This window comes from Suillus clintonianus (assembly GCF_016758775.1).
Source record: "Suillus clintonianus strain FC179 chromosome Unknown DEU56scaffold_53, whole genome shotgun sequence".
Lineage (NCBI taxonomy): Eukaryota > Fungi > Basidiomycota > Agaricomycetes > Boletales > Suillaceae > Suillus > Suillus clintonianus.
Genome location: NW_024539277.1, coordinates 125,331 through 145,217, shown reverse-complemented (window position 1 = coordinate 145,217; position 19,887 = coordinate 125,331). Strand labels below are relative to the sequence as shown.

General features: G+C 48.9%; 6 protein-coding genes across 6 annotated transcripts; 5 read left to right on the top strand and 1 right to left on the bottom strand.

Moving 5' to 3' along the window:
- The first annotated feature begins 222 nt into the window (after nt 1-222).
- DEU56DRAFT_813316 (glycoside hydrolase family 16 protein) lies at nt 223-2,281 on the top strand. Its single transcript, XM_041353655.1, has 11 exons — nt 223-507; nt 560-587; nt 637-730; nt 779-880; nt 939-964; nt 1,018-1,111; nt 1,174-1,355; nt 1,411-1,426; nt 1,479-1,632; nt 1,693-1,698; nt 1,753-2,281. The coding sequence occupies exons 1-11, from the start codon at nt 366-368 to the stop codon at nt 2,046-2,048; spliced, it is 1,140 nt and encodes a 379-aa protein (XP_041206747.1). The 5' UTR covers nt 223-365; the 3' UTR covers nt 2,049-2,281.
- Nucleotides 2,282-3,874: 1,593 nt separating this feature from the next.
- DEU56DRAFT_757478 (NAD(P)-binding protein) lies at nt 3,875-5,143 on the top strand (the record flags this gene model as incomplete). Its single annotated transcript, XM_041350136.1, has 4 exons — nt 3,875-3,968; nt 4,032-4,135; nt 4,186-4,897; nt 4,953-5,143. 4 exons carry the CDS (start codon nt 3,875-3,877, stop codon nt 5,141-5,143), a joined length of 1,101 nt encoding a protein of 366 aa, XP_041206746.1.
- A 2,614-nt stretch (nt 5,144-7,757) lies between these two features.
- On the bottom strand, nt 7,758-8,616 carry DEU56DRAFT_757477 (uncharacterized protein; the record flags this gene model as incomplete). The annotated part of the gene is made up of 5 exons (XM_041350135.1): nt 7,758-7,952; nt 8,000-8,087; nt 8,177-8,316; nt 8,369-8,419; nt 8,584-8,616. 5 exons carry the CDS (start codon nt 8,614-8,616, stop codon nt 7,758-7,760), a joined length of 507 nt encoding a protein of 168 aa, XP_041206745.1.
- Nucleotides 8,617-9,640: 1,024 nt separating this feature from the next.
- On the top strand, nt 9,641-11,696 carry DEU56DRAFT_914348 (uncharacterized protein; the record flags this gene model as incomplete). The annotated part of the gene is made up of 3 exons (XM_041357616.1): nt 9,641-9,947; nt 10,003-10,155; nt 10,210-11,696. The coding sequence occupies 3 exons, from the start codon at nt 9,641-9,643 to the stop codon at nt 11,694-11,696; spliced, it is 1,947 nt and encodes a 648-aa protein (XP_041206744.1).
- Nucleotides 11,697-13,134: 1,438 nt separating this feature from the next.
- Nucleotides 13,135-15,039, top strand: DEU56DRAFT_813281 (uncharacterized protein). The gene is made up of 9 exons (XM_041353654.1): nt 13,135-13,467; nt 13,593-13,764; nt 13,879-13,976; nt 14,030-14,060; nt 14,126-14,196; nt 14,272-14,382; nt 14,443-14,841; nt 14,889-14,931; nt 15,017-15,039. The coding sequence occupies exons 1-7, from the start codon at nt 13,202-13,204 to the stop codon at nt 14,726-14,728; spliced, it is 1,035 nt and encodes a 344-aa protein (XP_041206743.1). The 5' UTR covers nt 13,135-13,201; the 3' UTR covers nt 14,729-14,841; nt 14,889-14,931; nt 15,017-15,039.
- Nucleotides 15,040-15,631: 592 nt separating this feature from the next.
- DEU56DRAFT_953320 (NADH-dependent glutamate dehydrogenase) lies at nt 15,632-19,595 on the top strand (the record flags this gene model as incomplete). The annotated part of the gene is made up of 18 exons (XM_041359186.1): nt 15,632-15,775; nt 15,839-16,119; nt 16,174-16,539; nt 16,589-16,836; nt 16,884-17,071; nt 17,121-17,188; nt 17,244-17,375; nt 17,424-17,627; nt 17,682-17,798; nt 17,848-17,896; nt 17,941-18,040; nt 18,090-18,317; nt 18,372-18,389; nt 18,444-18,641; nt 18,694-18,781; nt 18,829-18,995; nt 19,045-19,472; nt 19,524-19,595. The coding sequence occupies 18 exons, from the start codon at nt 15,632-15,634 to the stop codon at nt 19,593-19,595; spliced, it is 3,096 nt and encodes a 1,031-aa protein (XP_041206742.1).
- Between the last annotated feature and the right edge of the window lie 292 nt (nt 19,596-19,887).

Genomic DNA, 19,887 nt, shown 5'->3' with positions numbered 1-19,887 from the left:
GGCAGCAACTCCACGCGCAGCCGCACCATCAAATCCGCAGTCGCGGCTAATCGTTTCAGATTTCTATCCAGCTTCTCTGCGACTCCAACGCCCCGAGTTGAAGGTTTAACCATGTCTCACTTCTAAGTTTTGAGCTGCCGAACAGCCGACAGCTGCCTATCAGATGATTGCCGTAGCAGGCACCAGGTGTAAAGCTATATTTTGAATCTGTAGGCCATAATTAGCAGAGAACCATCCGCATGGTTCTAGGTGCTGGCATAACCATAACGGAGGTCGCGGCGCAGTTGCGGCCCCAGTATATTTATTGTGAACTCCCGTAAACTGTGGGCCGACGAAGTTCAAGTTTACCCTCTCCCTGGAGCTTCATGTTATCTGCTCATTCCACAATGGCGGCGGCGCTGGCCTGCGTAGCGCTCTCCGTCGCACCAGTGACCGCCACATCGTACTCTATGGTCAAAGAGTACTATGGCTCCAGCTTCTTTAACGACTGGACCTTCTATAATAACTGTTTCGTGGTTTTCTTTCAAATCTGCCAAATCTGGAGCTCACTTTTTTGCAGACGATAATCTGACGAACGGAGATGTTGTGTGAGTGCAGGGTGCCGCTTTTGCGTTTGCAAACTAACTTTCATGGCAGCTATGTTTCGGCTGGGAACGCATCTGCATATCAGCTGGCGTACGTGGATACTACAACGAACCATGCCATCATCAAAGTAGACAACACTTCCACTGTAAGTTGTTCTATCAGATATCTCGTCTTCACTGACAGCTCCTATCAGGTGGTATATGACAACAAACGCAACTCCGTCAGGATTGCAAGCAGCGACTCCTACGCAGTGGGAAGCTTGTGGGTAGCTGATATATATCATGCGCCTTATGGAGTGCGTGAACTAATTTTGTGTCAAGATGCTGGTGCACTAAAATCGGTCTCTGATTTAGTGTTCCGTGTGGCCGGCGTGGTGGAGGTGAGTTACGCCCACTCTTTATATTCCACTTGAAATTTGACGAATCATGATAGTCAGGCAGCTCTCTGGCCACAGGGTGGCGAGATTGATACCTTTGAGGGCATCAATACCGATACCCAAAACCAAATGTCCTTGCACACTGAAACTGTTCGTGAACTGGTGCTCTTCTGAACTGCTTATCGTCCAACACTGACTTGTCAGTTTAACAGGGATGCACGGCGGTTTCCCAAAATCAAACCTCAACACTGGTTGCCAGCACGAACTGTTCGTATGCCGCGAACTCGGACCAAGGTTGTATTGTTACAGATCCATCGACTGGTTCCTATGGTGCTGGTTTTGCGAGCGCTGGAGGAGGAGCTTTTGTGACTGAAATGGCTTCTACTGGTATAAGGTATAATTGTTGCTTCACTGTTGGACGGCATCAATTGACTTTTTGTGTTGTTCAGCATTTGGTTCTTCCCAGTGAGTTACTGTCGAATAATGACCATTGCCAAGTACCGAACTAGCTTCGTAGAGGTCTTCAATACCCAGCTCACTGTCGAATAACGGAAGCACGATTGATACCTCATCCTTTGGTATCCCTGTTGCTAACTGGCCTTCTACGGGCTGCAACATTGAGCAGTTCTTCCAGCCCCAGAACTTAATTTTCGATATCACCCTTTGCGGAGGTACGTCAGTCATATATCGACTCGAGCATTGAGTTAACATCGGATCTTCCCAATGGATAGACTGGGGTAAGTAGATTTTGCGAGCAACGAGTGTTGCAGACTACTAAAACGGTTTCACAGCCGATGGTGCTACATGGAACAGCACATGCTCAGGGATTTGCTACAACAATTGGGTCATGGGCAATGGTACTGACTACAATAATGCCTACTTCGAAGTCGGCTACGTGAGGGTTTTCAGTACGGCAGGCACCAACACCGTCGTGTCTGCTACCACTTCTGGTTCTGGTTCGTCCCCGACGACTTCAACAACATCGAGTAGCTCGGCTGCGGGCCTCCCGCATGATGGCTTTTGGATGGCTGCGACAATACTCGTTGTCGTTGGATTTTTCAGCAGCGCTCTTTTTAGACTTGCTTGAAGGACAAACGATGGTGATTTCGTACGATAGATCAGAACATTGCTCGACACGTGATCATGTACTGTACGTATGTATAGCCTCCATTCCTGTATGCTCAGCGTCCGGAGAATCGTTGAACTGTAAGACGTCATGGTACTGTTAGACGTCATGGTTATTTTCAGGACTTACGTTTAGTGTTAACCGTTGGGATGATTATGAGTAAATATTAATGGCAGATTCGGACTTTTGAGATCCTACAACTGCAAAGAGTAAGCTATAGCTCAACCCTGGATGAATATTTCCCCTCGGACTGGTGTTCCTTCAAGTCTCTTCTAATAGGCCTCAGGGACTATAGCGTTCTATTTACGTAGGTCCTCCATCTGCTGCCGGATAATGAACTTCAAGAAAAACCGGAGCCACATGTATTCACACCAGGCCAAGTCTGACCGACCAGAACATGCCCGACACGGAAGGGAATGTGGTAAAGATCGTACAATGATAAGGGTTAGCGCACAGCCGCATGCAACAACATCATAGTGGTAGTGTATTAAAAAAGCACGGCGAGTCAACAAGCACAAGTACCTTTTCAACCATGGAGTGAGAACAAGGCACAAGAAAAGTGAGAGCATGTATACGTGCGAAAGGGGAAGGCGAGCAAAGAAACAAGTCCAAATTATCAAGCAGAAGATATTAAAGTTTGCAGCGCTTCAAGTTGCTTTGGGTCACAATGAGCATCACGGCAAATCTGCGAGAATGAAATCAAGTATATCACACTGTCATACTTGGGGCATTTGATAAATGGTTCCTTCTCTTCTCTTCAACAGTGAGGTTGTTCCATTATGTAGGATCAATCACCTTGCGTTGCGCCAGGTGCCTGCTAATCGATTCCAGAAATGTTACGCACAGTGCATGTGACATGATAAGTGAAGCACTTGGAGGGCTAAGATTCAGGGGCACAGGATCTGGTGTCTCAGAATCGAGGATAATCGAGGCCAGGGCAGGCAGGTGCCAGAAGGGGATCTGCAAATGTTGGTGGAGCGGAAATAGTTTTCCACAACGTGAGAGTTATCGCATTCAGTTGCAGAGACAACGTGCCATCAGGTTGTGACCACTGCTAGGACCCAGGGAACGGAGGCCAAGAAAACCCGGGACTGGCCTGCACTGCAAAATAAGAACTCGCCGGGTCAACCACAACGCAGTGTTAGATTACGATACCTTTCATTGTAACATTCACGAGACACAGTGGATTTGATCCGGGCTCTGCGGTTTAACAGATGGAGGGTTGAACGGACGTGAGAGATCCTTTCGATTCGAGTTCAAAGCTGTTCAAAGGAGCATACAAAGGGCAACTCGGAACCGTTAGACTGGTGCGGAAAATTCATTGTCCGGCGCCTTTTGCGCGGCTGCAGAGTAAAGTGAACACAGTGAACCTGCTTGACCGCGTTTCATTGTTTTTCCCTCGCGTTTCACCACCACGAACCGCCACACTAACCAACTAGCCGCATGAGGGTCATCTTGGAATTTTGATTCCTTTGGTTCAACTGAGTTGAGTAAAACAAATATTTAACCAATTCACCGGCAAGTTGATATCTGTTCAGTATTTATTTCCGAATTGACCTAAATTTATGCAGATATCCTGCTGTTGCTTCTTGCGCTTGCCTCGAGTGCTATCGCCTCGGCCCTGGGATTTGCAGGCGACAGTAATCCGCCATTAATGCAACTCGACGTTTGCATAAAGTAGGTTCAAATCGGGATACCTTAATTGCAAATTCCACTGCAAGTTTAACTATATAACATCGACACCTGTCCTTGCTGATGCACCTCTCACTTTCCTACCCGATATCACCATGACCAGTAGTACAAGTGCATCCATCCATACGAATCCTGCTGCCTTGTTTGGTGTGGAGGGTCAGGTTGCTGTGGTCACAGGAGGTGGCACTGGTACAGTCTTTTCCTCGCCTTGTGTCAAATCCTACTCATCATATGATATTTGTGTATTACTAGGTATCGGACTCATGATTGCTACTGCATTAGAGAATAACGGTGCCACCGTGTACATCATTGGTCGAAGGCTTGAAGTTATAGAAAAGGCTGCCAAGGAGAACAACGTATGGAATATTGCATGCACCCCGATGGCTACTCACCCCCAACTTCCCAGAAATTCGGAAAGCTCATTCCCCTACAGGGTGACATCACATGTCGCCAGTCACTCACAGAGCTCGTCGAGATTGTCAGAACACGGCATGGCTATATTGACCTCCTTGTGAATAATGCCGGCATTGCCCGCAATATTCTCCCCTCGCAATTGCCATCCCCTCTGGACGACCCTGCACATGCCCCCCCATCCATCAAGGCATTCCAAAGTGTCCTTTGGGATACTGGGTCGCCAGAAGGCTTTGCCGAGACGTTCGATACGAACGTAACCGCCGTTTATTTCACTACCGTTGCCTTCCTCGAGTTGCTTCACCTTGGCAACCTAAGAAGGGGTGACCTGCCACCTGTCATGTCGTTGCGTCCACAGGTTTTCAATACAGAAGCCTCTGCTAGTGAAGCTTCGAACGGCCGAGACTCCGCGTCATCCAGTCCCTCAGTAGCCTATCATTCCTTGCCTCCAACACCCTCACCTATTACATCCCTTCCTGCGGGATTGTCCTCCACTAATTCTGCTCATGCTCTGGGTATTCCACAGCCAACATCTCAAGTTATCACCATCTCCTCATCTGGCGCTTTCCGTCTCGATGCGAGAGTCCTATCTATATCTTACACGATGGCAAAGAATGCTTGTACACACCTCGGAAGGCTTCTTGCTAACCTTCTGTCCGATTGGGGTATTCGTTCTAACGTACTATGTCCAGGCGTTTTCCCAAGCGGTGAGCAATTGCTTCTCTAGACGTTGATTGGCTTGTTGATATATCCCTGAAACAGAAATGACATCAACTCAACACCTCACACCTGCCCTTTTGGCTCAAGCTGTCCCTCTTGGTCGCGCAGGTGTCCTTTCTGATATTTCCGGTCCTATTCTTTTCCTAGCTGGCCCTGCGGGAGCGTACGTGAATGGTGCCGTGTGGCTGGTCGATGGTGGACGAGTTGGCTCTGTCGCCAGCTCCTACCAATGATCGTTTGCTCATTGATTCGACTGGGCTCCTCAGTCCACAAATAATGCAGCGGGCCGGCCGGCTCACATATTTGTTTGCGCCCTCGGACGAGAAGTACTTCGTACTTTTTCTTGAGCGGCCCACCGATCATCTTGATTAATCTGTCATCCAGCTATCAAAACAATACCCTTATCCGCGGCTTTCATAATTCCTTGAATGCTTTTTCTTTTCATCTGGGCTGAAGAGGGCTGTTTGACAGTATTATTATCCCCTATCATCAATTTCACACCGATTTGGTTTGATTCAACATCACGGTGTCGAATTCGAATGCTCTCTAAAATAGCGACATGTCGCCGATCGATGATGAAGTTTTCGCTCAGCGCCTCGATGATTCATACAAAGTAGAGATAGGTCGGTAACGCTCATTCCTGACTTCATCTCACCTCCACGAAACCTTATCTGCAATGTTCGGTAAACTATTATGTACCCCAATCCCGTTTCTCTCTAAATTTAGACCGACAATCACGAAGCCTCCGTTACTGAAGATTTCACCCTTCACACCCACTACTATGACCTCGGTCATGGATCATGCGTCCGACGGGTGCGTGTATTCTCAAACTTGACACCGGGCTCCGTAATGTCATGCATAGATTGCAGGTAATCCCCGGTCATGATACCATTGATGAGTCGACAAGTTGTCGACAGTCTCCGTTGACCCTTACATGGGAGGTCAGATGAGAGACCAATTAACGTCAGTAGACTCCTATATGTACAGATGAGTCCACTTGTCAAGTGATCTGTGGATAGACCGTATAATCAACGATGTGACATCGTGCGGGTTTATCAACATGTAGGCACAGTATTACGTTCGAAAAAGCCCCACTATCAAAATCATATGGTCCATTCTGTCCGTCCATATTCTTCTTCAAGTCACAACTTCTCAAGAGAGCCCCTCAGCGTCCCAGGAACACACTGGATGCATCCTGTCTTTAAGCTTATCAACACTCGCAACTTACCTAGGAGCCAGTTTGTCGGTGCCGCTGGTACACATAAAGTATAAGCTGCCTCGCTTCACCCCACACGCCCCGTGATTCGTCGTTTTCTTGGCCATACCGGATTTCACGATTAAGGAACACTCCGATGCCATACATAAAGAAGCTTGTTCGCTGTCTCAGTTGGAAGTTGGCCCTCTTCTTTGATGATCAGAACACTACACCGCCGCACCTCCCCCACCCCTCTAGACTTTGCGTCCTATGCCGTCAGTCTGTTTCCGTTCCCGTGCCACATTGGCATCGAGTGCTCGTGTCATGATGATGGACAGCTGCCCATGTGGGAAAAATTCGGATGCTGACACCAATTGCTGAATTGCGCGACGTTATTGGTCGTTGTGTGTACCGCAATAGGAAGGGAAGGGTGTTTGAACTTTGCTTGGCCGAATTTGCTACGTAGGTTTGCTCAAAAACGAATTCAAAGGCCATCGCTTACCGAATCCGTTATTGCACCTGCATCAACGCTACACGATCTCCACATTCCCTTGCGGTGGTTTTCGAACGATGGCCCTGTGGCATTCCCTCGAGTCAGCCCCGATCAAATATTTGGTTATGCTGCCAACGTTTAACCCAACAGTCTGTCATCGGACCGTGAGGAAACTTAGTAGCTATCGGATTGAACTCACGCGTCACGTCTTCCATGAAATTCCTTCAGATAAGTACCTGGGCTTGTGCTCCTGTTAAATTAAGCGGCGATACGGAACTCACTGATAGTGTCAATGATTAAGTGGTGATTTTCGTCACATGCCATGTCAATTCGCGAAGGTTCGGAAAACATCTTGGAGACGGGTACCGGGAACGGGCCAGCATTGACGAATCGTTCTGCGTCATACTTAATATCCGCCAAGTGGTACGACGAAACATTATTTACTGGCCAGTGAATGGCTGGAGGTGGTGGTGCTGCAGGCTAAAGAGATCAGCTTCGTCACAGCGTCACGAACCTATAACCAAAAAACACCAAAAAATCTTCTGCAGAATACTTGTATGATAAGTATTAAGGAGTGGTTGAGCAACTGAGCAACTAGTACTGGGAGGCTGCAGAAAGGAGCAACTGCACAAAATTTCACAGGGACACAAAGGAGATCTCCCATATGCATTTTGACATTGAGTTTTGAAGCATGTTACAGATTGTGCATGGTGCTGGTTTGTACAATGTCAATGTTAATGATGCCCTTACACCGTCCAATTGAGTGCTAACAAATGCTGGCGATCACGTCGAAGGTAAGTGTGTATCTCTATATCTCTACAGTACACGCAGTGATTGGTGTAATTCCTCCGGAAACCAGAAACCCTTGTCTCTGTGACTTTACCATAGGAGCTGTGGGGTTGGTCGAACTCGGAGTGGCGTGACATGGCGAACTTGAAGCGATGAGTTTGAAATTTAGCAGGCGCCGGTGGTACTCCATTCAAACTATGTAGCATGTTACATAAGTTTTAATCATGGGTTCCGACCTTTATCGCTATCTGCCTGCTCAATATACAATCGAACATCTCCCGGCGGACTGTACGAGTGCCCTTTCAACGACACACAACAAGTACTAGCCAGCAAGTTCTGGAGACCTTCTTATTTCCCAAGGATCACAACTTTAACGACCTCCATCTCTCAAGTTGTCATCGAGGGTCTTTGTGATTCTTTGTGGGATCGAGTGCAACACGAGGTCCGTGACCGTCATCCGCAATCCACAAAGTATTTTAAGGACAGTGAGAATTTGTCCTTCCTCGTCCAGGCTAGAAGGATTGACCATCCAAGGCTCCAACATCTCGTACTGCTGCTCGATGTGCTATGATCATCGAGAGGCATATGATACTTTATATGCGAATGAAGGACTTTGTGGTCGCTCAATAACTGGCCAAAGCGGCACGAGGCTCCGGGCCATCTGCCAAATTTCAAACACCTCGCTTCGCCTGCCAAATCACTACGTCAAAAAATTCTCATCATCTTAAATTGACGCATAGTCAGAGTGTTCACGAGTCCACGAGTCTACATGTCCACGCAGTTCCTTACCATGCTTTAACTGATAATGTTTGCGCTCGTTTCGAAGCAGCTGACACGTTGTCCGTTAATTCGTGAAACATTCGCGTGAATGATGGTCCACGGAATACAAATAAGTGTAGCTTGGCCATCTGGCAAACTGGTCTCCGAGCCTATGGGGTCGCATTACAAAGAAGGTATGGTCACAAATTACTACATACGTACTGCTGGGGATCGGAACAGCACCGAGCCCATGGGCCATTTGTCAGTGATAGTCTGCATTTGCAAGATTCAGACGGTGTTTTGCCACTGAATTGTAAAATCACTGAGTGGGTGGACACCTGAGCCGCCAATCAGATAAACATGGATCCGATGCGGAGTACGACAACGCAAAATCATACCTGATAACTGGAGTAGGCAGTCGCTCCACAATTACTCACTATGGGCCACCAATTACCGCGACTAGACAGCATAATAGCCTCATGATATCAGCGCGTTTCCTCTGTCGGCGGCAGGGGAACACGATAAAAATTCCAAGCTCAAAGACTGACCATGTCGAGACAGAATCAGGTAGACTCGATGTGATATCAAACAGGTGAAATGACTTTGTCGGCACAGTCCAATGGTGATGAACCCGGAGTACTCAAGCAGATTGTAAACTGTCACTTTGTTTTCATTACAGAGTGATTGCTGTAAAGATTGTCAGTCGCAGCGGTGCCGATAGGATCACCCACTAGTACTGTCAACGTTTGTGGGTACATCGCCCTGCCAGCAAGAGCCGCTCATCCACTGCATGCAGCATTGAATATGGAATGAGAAATCAAGTAAATATTGTCATATTCCTTGTGTGGGTGAGATCGGCAACTATTGAGTCTCCGCTGTGATGTGATTGGATGAAACTGACCGACGGGAGTTGTTTTTGTTGACATTTCCAAAAGGGGACGTACAACGTTTGGAAGTGACACACAGTGACACAGCAGGAAGCTGTTCAACGCTGTTCAACGTCGTCCTTGTTCGTCGCCCGCAGGTATCTTGAATTTCTGTCATTCTTGTCCTTCGCAATCGTCTAGCAGGCTTTGACTTTCGCTAGACCGGCAGGCTCCGCTGGTCTCGTCTAGACCCAAAGCAGCGCAACGCAACGGTGCTCGCACTGTCATCAGTTCTGCTCAGCAGACTTTGCAATCGTGCTTTTGATTCTAGCATATAGTCCCAAGACTCGACGTCAGGGCTCCTTCTAAAGAGGTTTAGCTCTCATCAGAGAGCTATCTCAACCCCATATCTACCCCCCTCCTTCCAAAATCTCATCTTCTCATCGTGTCCTCGAGGATTAGGAACACATATCTACCCCCTTCCTATATCTTGCAAAAAACGTGTCTAGCGACATAAGTTCTTTCTACATTTCACCGCTAGCGGATCTTCACAAGCGTTGCATTTCAATTTTCATCCTCTTAGTTTCAATTCACGAATCATCGTTCCTTCCGGCCACCTGTAGCGCCCATGTCTACTCTTCGTCCTCCTTCCAGTCCTTCACCTTCCCCTCTCAACGCTGATCACAGTCGCTCTGCTCGCGCTTCCATGGGTCCTCGCCAAACTCTAGCACCGGCTTCCCCTCGTCCTGGTGGAGGAAGCGGTGCTCGCCCTACAAGCGAACTACTCGGTAGCGCGACCATGTTTCAGACCCCAGAATCGGAGGCAATTGACCAGTGGTTTGAGAATCTCCAAAACTATGAAGAGACTCTCGAGGAAATGGCCGCTGCATCCCTGGATGTCAATTTCAAAGAAGAATTAAGCGCCATTGAGCAATGTGAGCGCCTCGCCCAATTTCAGGCACTCCTCAATTAACGTGTTTTTGTTTGAAGGGTTTAAGGTCCTTTCTGAAGCAGAGCGCACTGCCGCTCTTTACAGTCTTCTTCAACAATCTACCCAAGTTCAAATTCGATTTTTCATTACCGTGTTGCAACAAATGGCGAGATCAGATCCGATGACCGCTCTCTTGAGCCCTGCTATTGGCGGTGAGCCTTCTCGGCCGATATTTATCACCTCACGGATTTAATTATGGGATGCAGGTTCGATGCAGAGTCAGATGGAAGCCAAGTTGGCCCAGATGTCATTAAAGAGCCCCGCACTTAAGTCGCCTATGCCAACCTCTCCACGTGTATTCAGCGGCAGTCAGAACAGGCAATCCCTTGCACTCGATACCACTTCTTCTGGGTTTCTTTCCCCAGACTCAGCTGCACTGGGATCCAGCAATGACGCAGCCGCCACGCTTGCCCACCAACGCGCCAAGCTAAAGGCAAGCAATGCAGCGCACAGGATTTCCGCGCCCATTCTTGCATCCGGCGGCAGTGACTCGCGTACTTCATGGGGCTCCGCACTCAGCCAAGTCGCAGAGCAGAATATCAACTCCCCTGCGCAAGAAATCGTTATTCCTTCTGTCAGCAGCAGCTCAAGGCCCAAAAGTACTGAGTTTAGCGGTTCCCTTGGTACGCCTCGCGCTGGAGTTGACGCCCTGTCCCCCATGGTCGGCGACAGCTGGGCCAGCAACGTCAACACACCCTTGATTCCTATGTTCTCTAAGGATGCGCATTCGCAGAATCTCGATGCGGCTGCTGCCAAGCTCAGTGACTGGAATCCTGGTACACGTGTCCCCCTCATGGCTGATCCGAAGTCCTTCCGTCGGCCGTCGAGGGGTAACGCAAGTGTAAACGCATCTGCTCCCGAGACCAACGTACAACCAAACAACAATATATATGATAATGAGGGCAATCTCGTTTCCCAGCAGCCATCCGGTCAGCGTCGGAACGTTAGCCAGGGTTCCAACGCCAACAACGCGCAATTCAACCTCGCACAACAGCCAGGCAACTGGAACACTAATAGGAGCCCCGCGTTGCCCCAATCGAACAGGTTCGGCGGGGAAGACGTGAACGGTCCCTTGAACGGGCTGGGCATGAATGGTTTCAATATCGGTGGACTTGGTAGCCCCGGACTCGGGATGGGCATGCCAAGCGCAGGGTTATTGGCGGGCATGAACCCCATGCAGATGAACATGTTGAACCTACAAGCTCAGATGAGCGCTATGGGGATGAATTCAATGACGCCCGAGGCGCAGCTTCTTGCGGCGCAAATGGCTGCTGGATTCCCGCAGAACTGGCTAGGCATTCAACAAGCTGCTGCTATGCAGCAGAGCAACAACAATAACAACAGCAGGAGCCGTGGAGGAGGACGATCCCCCGGGCTTCCGAAGACCGGTTCTTCTGGTGGAAATAGCGCGGGTAGTGGAGCGAAGAAGGATGAGGAAGACGTCGACCCCGCGTTGCTTCACGACATCCCAGCTTGGCTCAGGAGCCTGAGGTTACACAAATATACGCCTAACTTTGAGAAGATGAAGTGGCAAGACATGGTCATGCTCGACGAAGCGGGCCTGGAGGCCAAAGGTGTTGCCGCTCTCGGTGCAAGGAGAAAGATGTTGAAGACATTTGAGACTGTTCGGAAGAAGATGGGCATCGAAGCCCCTGCTGGTTCCTCCAATACCTCGGGTGGAGAAGAGTCTTAAAATGGATGTCATGGGAGTATGTATCTGCCAGGGCAGATCGAGGCATGCTACCCTCCCTGGTTGGTTAAATCTTCGCTGATGTTGATTATGATTCCATAGTTTTGTATGTGTTGACTCAATTTCGGTTTACAAATAGCCACCGCTCATATATGGACGACAATTGGCTGGTCATTATGCTTTCTCGCTACTGTAATTTCTTCTGTACACGCGCACAATCAATGGTCCGCTTGTTCATGCGATAGATACCCTGTTTTCAGTCTAACTTTGGGTGCACTGTATCTACGGCCACTGGCATTATTATCTCATTAGACGAAAGTTATTCTCGCAAGGGTCAGCATGCGTTTTGCGGGTCTTGGCTAGTCTTGTAAATACTATTTGGAGTTTAGCCCGACGACATGTTGCCTTTTGCTCTTGTGTCATAGACCGCATGATTATCAAGATCTATTGTCCAGAACTTTCTCGTTAACGTTGAATAGTTATATATGCTAACTCATAGCTAAGTGACGGGCCCAAAAAGGCATTTCTGGCACAGTCTGGAGGTGCGGGTCTTGTTTCCAGAAACCTCCAGGCTGCTTAGGACCGTCCTGGTACACTGTCTATCAATTTTGCCTCGAGGTGAAGGTGTGAACTTCATTTTCTGCTCAGTGTGTCAGATTCCCTTCTAACGCTAAACGGTTCTGCCGTTCTGCCAGGAATTGTGAGCTTTACAGCATTCTAAAGCAAAACAAAATTGAATTGAAATTTGCGGGGTGTTTGTGCGACTTCCCAGTTGCTGGATCCCAGTGAACCTTTATAGGCACGATTATCTTCTCTTCCTGAAGTTTTACAGGCCTGGCTAGGGAAGAACTATGAGGTCCACCGCCTGTAGGTTTCCATTTACAATCGTAAAGCTGTCTGAAGACCACCTTCCTACTTCCTACCACAATGAGGCCCCAAAGAATACGGAATTTGATAGCCTGTGAAGCTACGACGATTCGACGAACAAATCGTCAGCGAGGACTCCGAGGAGAGTTGCTGGCAGTCAACATGTCAAGAAAATGCGCAACGGGTAACAATGATACTATTAATGTCGATGAACCATCAAGGACAAAGAGGTTCCAAGTTCGAATATGATCACGTTAGAGACCATATTGTGGCTTGACGTACGGGCTTGGATCCTTCGTCCATTACGAGGGAGCGAACTAGTTCAACAATATTTACTTTGATGCTATGCGCAGTCTGCCCACCTCGAATTTATTTATTTATTTAATTTAAATTTTAGTCATTGGGTGTGTACTTTGTTTTCGGAGTCCGGACTGTTCGGGTGATGCCTCTTGGATCGCCGGTTAAGCCTCTCATGGTATATAAACATCGTAACTTGTCCTAAACATCGTATGAGCTCTAGTTATTTCTTTTGACTGCTCGAACAAGACAGCGCTTGCGAGCCCAGCGAGTCTATCAGAGCCGTTTAATTGTATTTTTGTGAGTTATATATACTCCTGCGCTATGCACGACGGCCGCTGACAATGCCATGGCATATGCTCGACTATTTTTTTCCGATAATAACCACCAATCGATCACCAGTTATTTCTCAGGAATCGCACCCCACCGCCAAACCTACAGTCATGCCTCTTGATCGTGGCCCATCGCCTTTCATCCCCTCCCATAGACGTTTCGAAGCTATGTCTCCCTTGGACAGTGAAGTTCACCCAGTCTTCCATGCTGGTAGAGTAGCAGTTATCACCGGCGCTGCGAGCGGTATTGGAAGAGCTGCTGCTGTCGAATTGGCAAAGTACGTGGGCGCCGTCGCTCTTGACCCCGCGAGCGAGATACTCACGAATGTGATATGTCTGCGCTAACGGTGTTGACCTGATTGACTGTTGCATTCGGTGCTTTGGTGATTTGTATTGCACCCAGGCTCGGTCTGAAAATTGCTATGGCGGATATCGCGGAAGATGTCTTGGCCTTTGCTGCCAAGGAGGTTATTACCATCGCTGGAGAGGCTAATGTCCTTGTTATTCCGACCGATGTGTCGAACATCGACGATGTTGTGCGCTTGCGCGACAAGGTCTATGAGGCATGGGGCGAGGTGAGCGAATTACGGCATTATACATTGAATTTTGTGATTCGCAATTTAATGGCGCCATTCTATCTCATCCCATTCTGTCTTGGACGAACATCCTGACCTAATTATTACCCGCAGGTCGCAGTTCTCCTCAACAATGCTGCAGTAGGTCCCGACAGCAAATCCTGGAAGATGCTGGACAACTGGAAGAAGACTTTTGACGTCAATCTCTTTGGGTTCGTCATCTGTTCGATGGGAACATGAGCGTAGTCCAACTTACGGCGTTTAGTGTGGTCAATGTACAGCAAACCTTTGTGCCAGTTGGTGTTCCTCTCTTACCTGTACTGTAAATCGTGACACTGACGGTAATAACGTCTTGCCACAGTCCATGCTGCACCAGGAGAACCAAGCTGTAGTCATCAACACTGGATCCAAACAGGGGATCACTAACCCACCGTAAGTCCGAGAATTGCACCGTTATTGGCTGGATTATTCACCATGATGTCCCGTTCGCGATACTGCGTGGTTCAGCGGCAACCCAGCATACAACGCCGCAAAGGCCGCGGTGAAGAGCCTGACGGAAGGACTCGCACACGAGCTTCGTGAAAGTGCGGCGTGCAACGTCACCGCGCATCTCTTCATGTGAGCTATCTTGCGTTCTTTCGGATGTATCCACATGAAAGCTCACGGTGATTCTCACAGCCCCGGGTGGACCTTCACAGGTCTGACCGCCCGCGACGGTGGCGTGAAACCCGCAGGCGCTTGGACCGCCGAAGAGACAGTTCTTTTCATGCTTGACCACGTCCGTGCTGGCGATTTCTACATCGTCTGTCCTGACAACGAGTCTCGCCGCGAACTTGATCAACTACGCATCATGTGGGCTGCGGCGGATGTTGTTGAAGGCAGGCCCGCGCTGAGCCGTTGGCACAAGGACTGGAAATCCCTCTTCGAAGAGTACGTCCGTGACGGGCTGGCTAACATGGATTGAGGAGAGGCGCAAAGATACACCGGTCATGTCAGGAGGAATGCGGAAGCAAAATACGTGTTCAAAGTATTATTTCCGTCGCTATCGCTTGCATTGTATAATTGTTCTTCCTATATGTAAGTAAATGATAACAACATTTCTTTCGAGTTTACTTGTTTGATAGTCTTGGCGCTAGATTGCGATCGATCACCTTATGCACATGACTTGTGAGTCCACATCTATGCTTTGATCGTAGAACTTACCGATTGCAGTCATGTTCTGTGTTACACCGCACCTATGTTGATGCTGTAGAACCCATTGCCGCGCGCTCGCCGCTCGATACTGATGAGAATATCGCCGCCTCCGCCGCGCGCTCAATACTCCGCGGAACTGACCCATTAGTCGTTTGCTAGCTCGAGTCAGCTTCATCGTTTGAACTTACCCGGAACGCAGATCTCACCTGCCTATGGAAGTGACGCTTGCCATGCGTTGCACCGCGGGTAAAATGGCGCTTGGTCATCGAGCAAGGTTCATGCCGACTCTGTGACACGGCGCTTCCCGAGTATAAATCTATTCACCGTTTCTGCATTTGAATGGTGATACAATTGAAATCAATTGGGGCCGCAATGCCACCTCAAGCTATGACCAATTCACTGACCTTAACCTGAACTCCACGTCGAATTAGCGACACCACTGTCGTGGCAGACATGGTTTCGGCTATGCAAGTGACAGTGGACGGGTGCAGAGTCAAAACATCCAGAATTCTCGATGCGGTCCGTATAAATACGCTGTCTCACCCTCATCGTCCATCGATTCATCTTTGTGGACGCGACCTTCCTGTAGATCATAGACCTATAATCACTGCTAAACGACGTGCTCGACGCCGTCCTGCCTCGTCCAAGTCCAGGCATTCACTGTGACCCCAAGATGACTCTCCTCAATGGACATGACTCCGGCGCGAGCACCGAGGAATCCCTGCAGCGTGTCAGGAACCTGTCTGGCTATGCTACGCCCGTATTCAACGGCAAAGATGAACAACGCGCCAAGGTGAAAGTTGATGTGACTGCCAAGGTACCGCAATCTGTACCTCTTGAGGTCATGTTCGCGCATCACGTCATATTAACATAATGATAGGGATTCATTCCTCGCGAGCTGGTTGAGAACGAGGTCAACTGGTTCTACTCTCAACTCGGCATCGATGACACCTACTTTCAAAATGAATCGCCCTCTGTGATATCTGATCACATCATCGCACTCTTTGGTGCCAAGATTCTCGCATATACGAAGCACGATTCCAACAAGCTCGTCATTGACCTAGAGAAGATCGACGAGAAAGGAAATAGAGCAACTTTTATCCACACCAGTTTGCCGGGTCTCACTGCTACTGAAGGCCCTGGCGCTACTTGCGAATCGAGGTATGTCAACACATAGAGTTCACCATCATTATGTTAATGCTGCTTGTGACGCAGAATTGACTCTTTATACCTCGACAACTCAACTCCGTCCGAATGTTACCGCCTTGAAACTTACCGATCCACTGGATCCATATCAGCAACAGCAGCCAAACATTTGCGATGTTACTTCATCACCAAGTGCAGCTTCCCTTCCCCACCCCCACCCCCAACTCGGGCGGATGGACGTACCGATATCCGCACTGTCTCCGACACTGCTTTCCTCGAGAGTGCGAGCCCACATACTCTTCTGGTGTACCAGAAGATCATGTGGCAGGCCGAAAGCCGCTATGGTCCTGTAATGGAAGTATACGAAGTTGAAGGCACGCGTGAGAGGCGTCTTGTCATTGGATACAAGATGGGCGGCACTTCCCGGTTCTTCAGGTGTGTTGGCCAGCATATGTGACAGTACGGCGGTTTTACCCATTTGCAGCGCTCTCTCGCACCTCTATCACTTTTACCAGCTGTTCTCGGCCCGAAAGTATGTAGAGCAGTTCTCCAATGGGATCACCATCATCTCTCTATATCTGAACCCGATGCCTGACTCAACGGCCGCGCCGATTGAACACTCCATATTCCAGGTGATGAAAGAGGCATCCCTTCTGTACTGCCTCCCCGATAACCCCTTTTTTCGCGACTCCGTTAACTCTGGACATGCTGTGCAAGAGGCGACCTATGCTTGTAAGTCCAATATTGTTAAGACAGGAGCTGGGTTGATGCTTGATTAGATTGCGGTTGGGTTTTCGCTCAACACTTCTGTAATCGCCTGGGTCCCGCATACCACCACCTCAGGGTCATCTTGGATGAGTCAAACCCTTCACACGCTGAGGTGCTCAATGATATCAAGAGACGCTTCAGAGAGGAAACTTTCACGCGGGAGAGCATTGCTCAAGTCATCCATGCACATGCGGAAATTGTGCGTTGTCAGTTTCGCTCGGTTCTCCGCGTCAATATTTCTCCAACAGATTCGCCTCCTTTACGTCAACTTCGCCATGGTACACTATCCAGCTGCGGACCAGACGTCGCGGCTGCGGTAAGTAACGAGCATGATAATATGCATTGGGGTAGCCTTGACGAGCAGCACTTAGTCCTACTCTCTCCTACCAGCGTCTTCAAACGACACAGCCCCTGTCCGACTCTGAGTTGCACGATAAAATCAGACGTGCAGTCCCGAACAAGCAAGATCTACAAGTTCTCGAGAGCTTCCTCATTTTCAACAAGTGAATCCAAAAACAATTTGATTGAACAGGTAGCTGACCTTGCCGCAGGCACGTTCTGAAGACGAATTTCTATCAGCCAACCAAGGTTGCACTGTCGTTCCGTCTTGCCCCAGATTTTTTGCCCCAGGGTGAATATCCAACACCACTTTTCGGAATGTTTCTCGTCATCGGAAACGAATTCCGTGGCTTTCACATTCGTTTCAGAGACGTTGCCCGCGGCGGTATTCGTATAGTCATGTCGAGCAACGAGGAGTACGTTTGCCTTTTTTTTGTAGGGAATCCTACAACTGAGCACTGTGCGACTAGGAACTACATAATTAACAAGAGGATGCTATTCGATGAGAATTACGGATTAGCTGCCACCCAATCTTTGAAGAACAAGGACATTCCCGAAGGAGGCGCCAAGGGTACCATTTTGCCTTCGTGCGTCATTTTCTGGTCTCTCTTGGGTGTATTTTTACTTTTCGCCCAGTCTTGGAGCACCGCCCAGACGCTGCTTCGAGAAGTACATTGATGCAAGCGTGAAACGTACATGAGCTGATTGATATATTGATCGTCCTTCCAGGCCATCATCGACCTCCTTATCCCTAGCCAAAGCTCAGGAATCAAGGAACGCCACGTTGACTTGTATGGGAAACCGGAATTGTTGTTCTTCGGGCCTGATGGTAAGATCCGTTTGTAATGGCTCGTCGAGATGACAGACAACTCGCGTAGAGGGTACGGCAGACATGATGGACTGGGCAGCATTGCACGCTCGTGACCGTGGTGCCGAGACATGGTGGAAAACGTTTACCACTGGCAAGAGTGCGATGCTTCTGGGCGGTGTCCCCCATGATACATATGCAATGACATCGTTATCTATTCGTCAATATGTTCTCGGCATTTACAAGCAGTTTGCGCTGAGGGAGACGGACATCACAAAAGTGCAGACTGGTGGTCCTGGTATGTTCCATCTTCACTTTTTGGATCTCTCATCTTTGACGCAATATTTTGTAGACGGAGATCTTGGTTCAAGTAAGTTGTATTGTGCAGTGTGCCTGTGGAGTGCATTGATTAACCACCCGGTAGATGAGATAATCTTGAGCTCTGACAAGACCATTGCTATTATTGATGGCAGCGGTGTCCTGGCCGACCCTGCAGGCATCAACCGGAAGGAACTCATTCGCCTCGCCAAATTACGCGTACCCGTGTCTCATTTCGACAAGACCAAATTGAGCAAGGACGGATATCTCGTCAAGGTCGAGGAACAGGACGTCAGGCTTCCATGTATGTTCAGCTTTCTCAATGTTCGATGTTTTCATACACATTCTGTCCTTAGCTGGAGAAGTCGTTCTGGATGGTACCGACTTCAGGAATGGTGCTCACTTCCGTTTCAAGGCAGATCTTTTTGTGCCTTGCGGTGGACGGTTAGTTTATGTCACGACGCTCCAAACACGAGCTAATGATCATTCAGCCCTGAAGCTGTAAACATCTCCAATGTCGCTGCTTTGACGGATACGGAAGGCAAACCCCACTTCAAGTACATTGTTGAGGGTGCAAATTTGTTCTTCACTCAGCAGGCAAGGTTGCACTTGGAGAAGCGCAGGGTTATCGTGTTTAAGGACTCCAGTGCGAACAAGGGTGAGATTACTTTCCTATCACCTGTTAGATGATGTTGACCCTGCTTCAGGCGGTGTGACGAGCTCCTCACTTGAAGTGCTTGCCGGTCTCGCTCTCACAACCCAGGAATACCTCGACCTCATGATCTTCAAGGACGGGATGCAGTCGGACTTCTACCGAAACTACGTAAAGGACATTCAAGCCAAGATTGCTGAGAACGCCGCCGCAGAGTTCCATTGCATTTGGCAAGAGCACGCCCGCCTCCAAGGTGCCAAGCCCCGAACGCAGATCTCGGACGAGCTCTCCATCATGCTCAACGACTTGCAGGCTAAGCTCGAACATTCCGACTTGTTCAAGGATGCCCCGAGCCGCAAAGGGGTCATGAGACGCGCTATACCCACCACATTGGTGGAGCAGGTCGGTCTCGATGTCCTGCTGGAGAGGCTCCCCGAGCCATACCAGCGCGCTCTGTTTTCGAGCTGGGTTGCTTCGCATTTCGTGAGTTTTATCCCCTTCGTGTTGCATGATCGCTATTCTCACCTCTTGTAGATTTACAGATACGGCGTTAACAGTTCTACTATAGACTTTTTTCATTTCGCTCGGGATCTTGCACAGGAATGAGATTGATTTAGCGGTCTTTGATAAACCGCATAGGCAGTGGGGTGGATATTAATGGCATAACGACTGGTACAGTGGTAGCGCTTACATGAATAGCAGAGAATAAACACACTCTCAGCAACGCCTGCTCAAAGGAATGACTGATTGGTGTAGCAGCCGCTGGCTGACTCGGAAAGGTACTTAGTATGTAGCCTTAGCTAGCTATGATTAGCCGGCGCTTACTAATCGCATAACTGTTGTTGACTTGGCTACTAGCAAGACTAAGTTAACGAAGTACTTCCTTTCCTCCAGTACT

What these genes read in the sequence shown, in the direction of transcription:
- DEU56DRAFT_813316 (XM_041353655.1), top strand. Translation starts at nt 366, where the DNA reads ATGTTATCTGCTCATTCCACAATGGCGGCGGCGCTGGCCTGCGTAGCG. An exon ending in CTGACGAACGGAGATGTTGT is followed by an intron (nt 588 to 636) that starts GTGAGTGCAGGG and finishes CTTTCATGGCAG; the next exon opens with CTATGTTTCGGCTGGGAACG. An exon ending in TGTCCTTGCACACTGAAACT is followed by an intron (nt 1,112 to 1,173) that starts GTTCGTGAACTG and finishes TCAGTTTAACAG; the next exon opens with GGATGCACGGCGGTTTCCCA.
- DEU56DRAFT_813281 (XM_041353654.1), top strand. Translation starts at nt 13,202, where the DNA reads ATGCCATGGCATATGCTCGACTATTTTTTTCCGATAATAACCACCAAT. An exon ending in GCTGCTGTCGAATTGGCAAA is followed by an intron (nt 13,468 to 13,592) that starts GTACGTGGGCGC and finishes TATTGCACCCAG; the next exon opens with GCTCGGTCTGAAAATTGCTA. An exon ending in TCTATGAGGCATGGGGCGAG is followed by an intron (nt 13,765 to 13,878) that starts GTGAGCGAATTA and finishes TATTACCCGCAG; the next exon opens with GTCGCAGTTCTCCTCAACAA.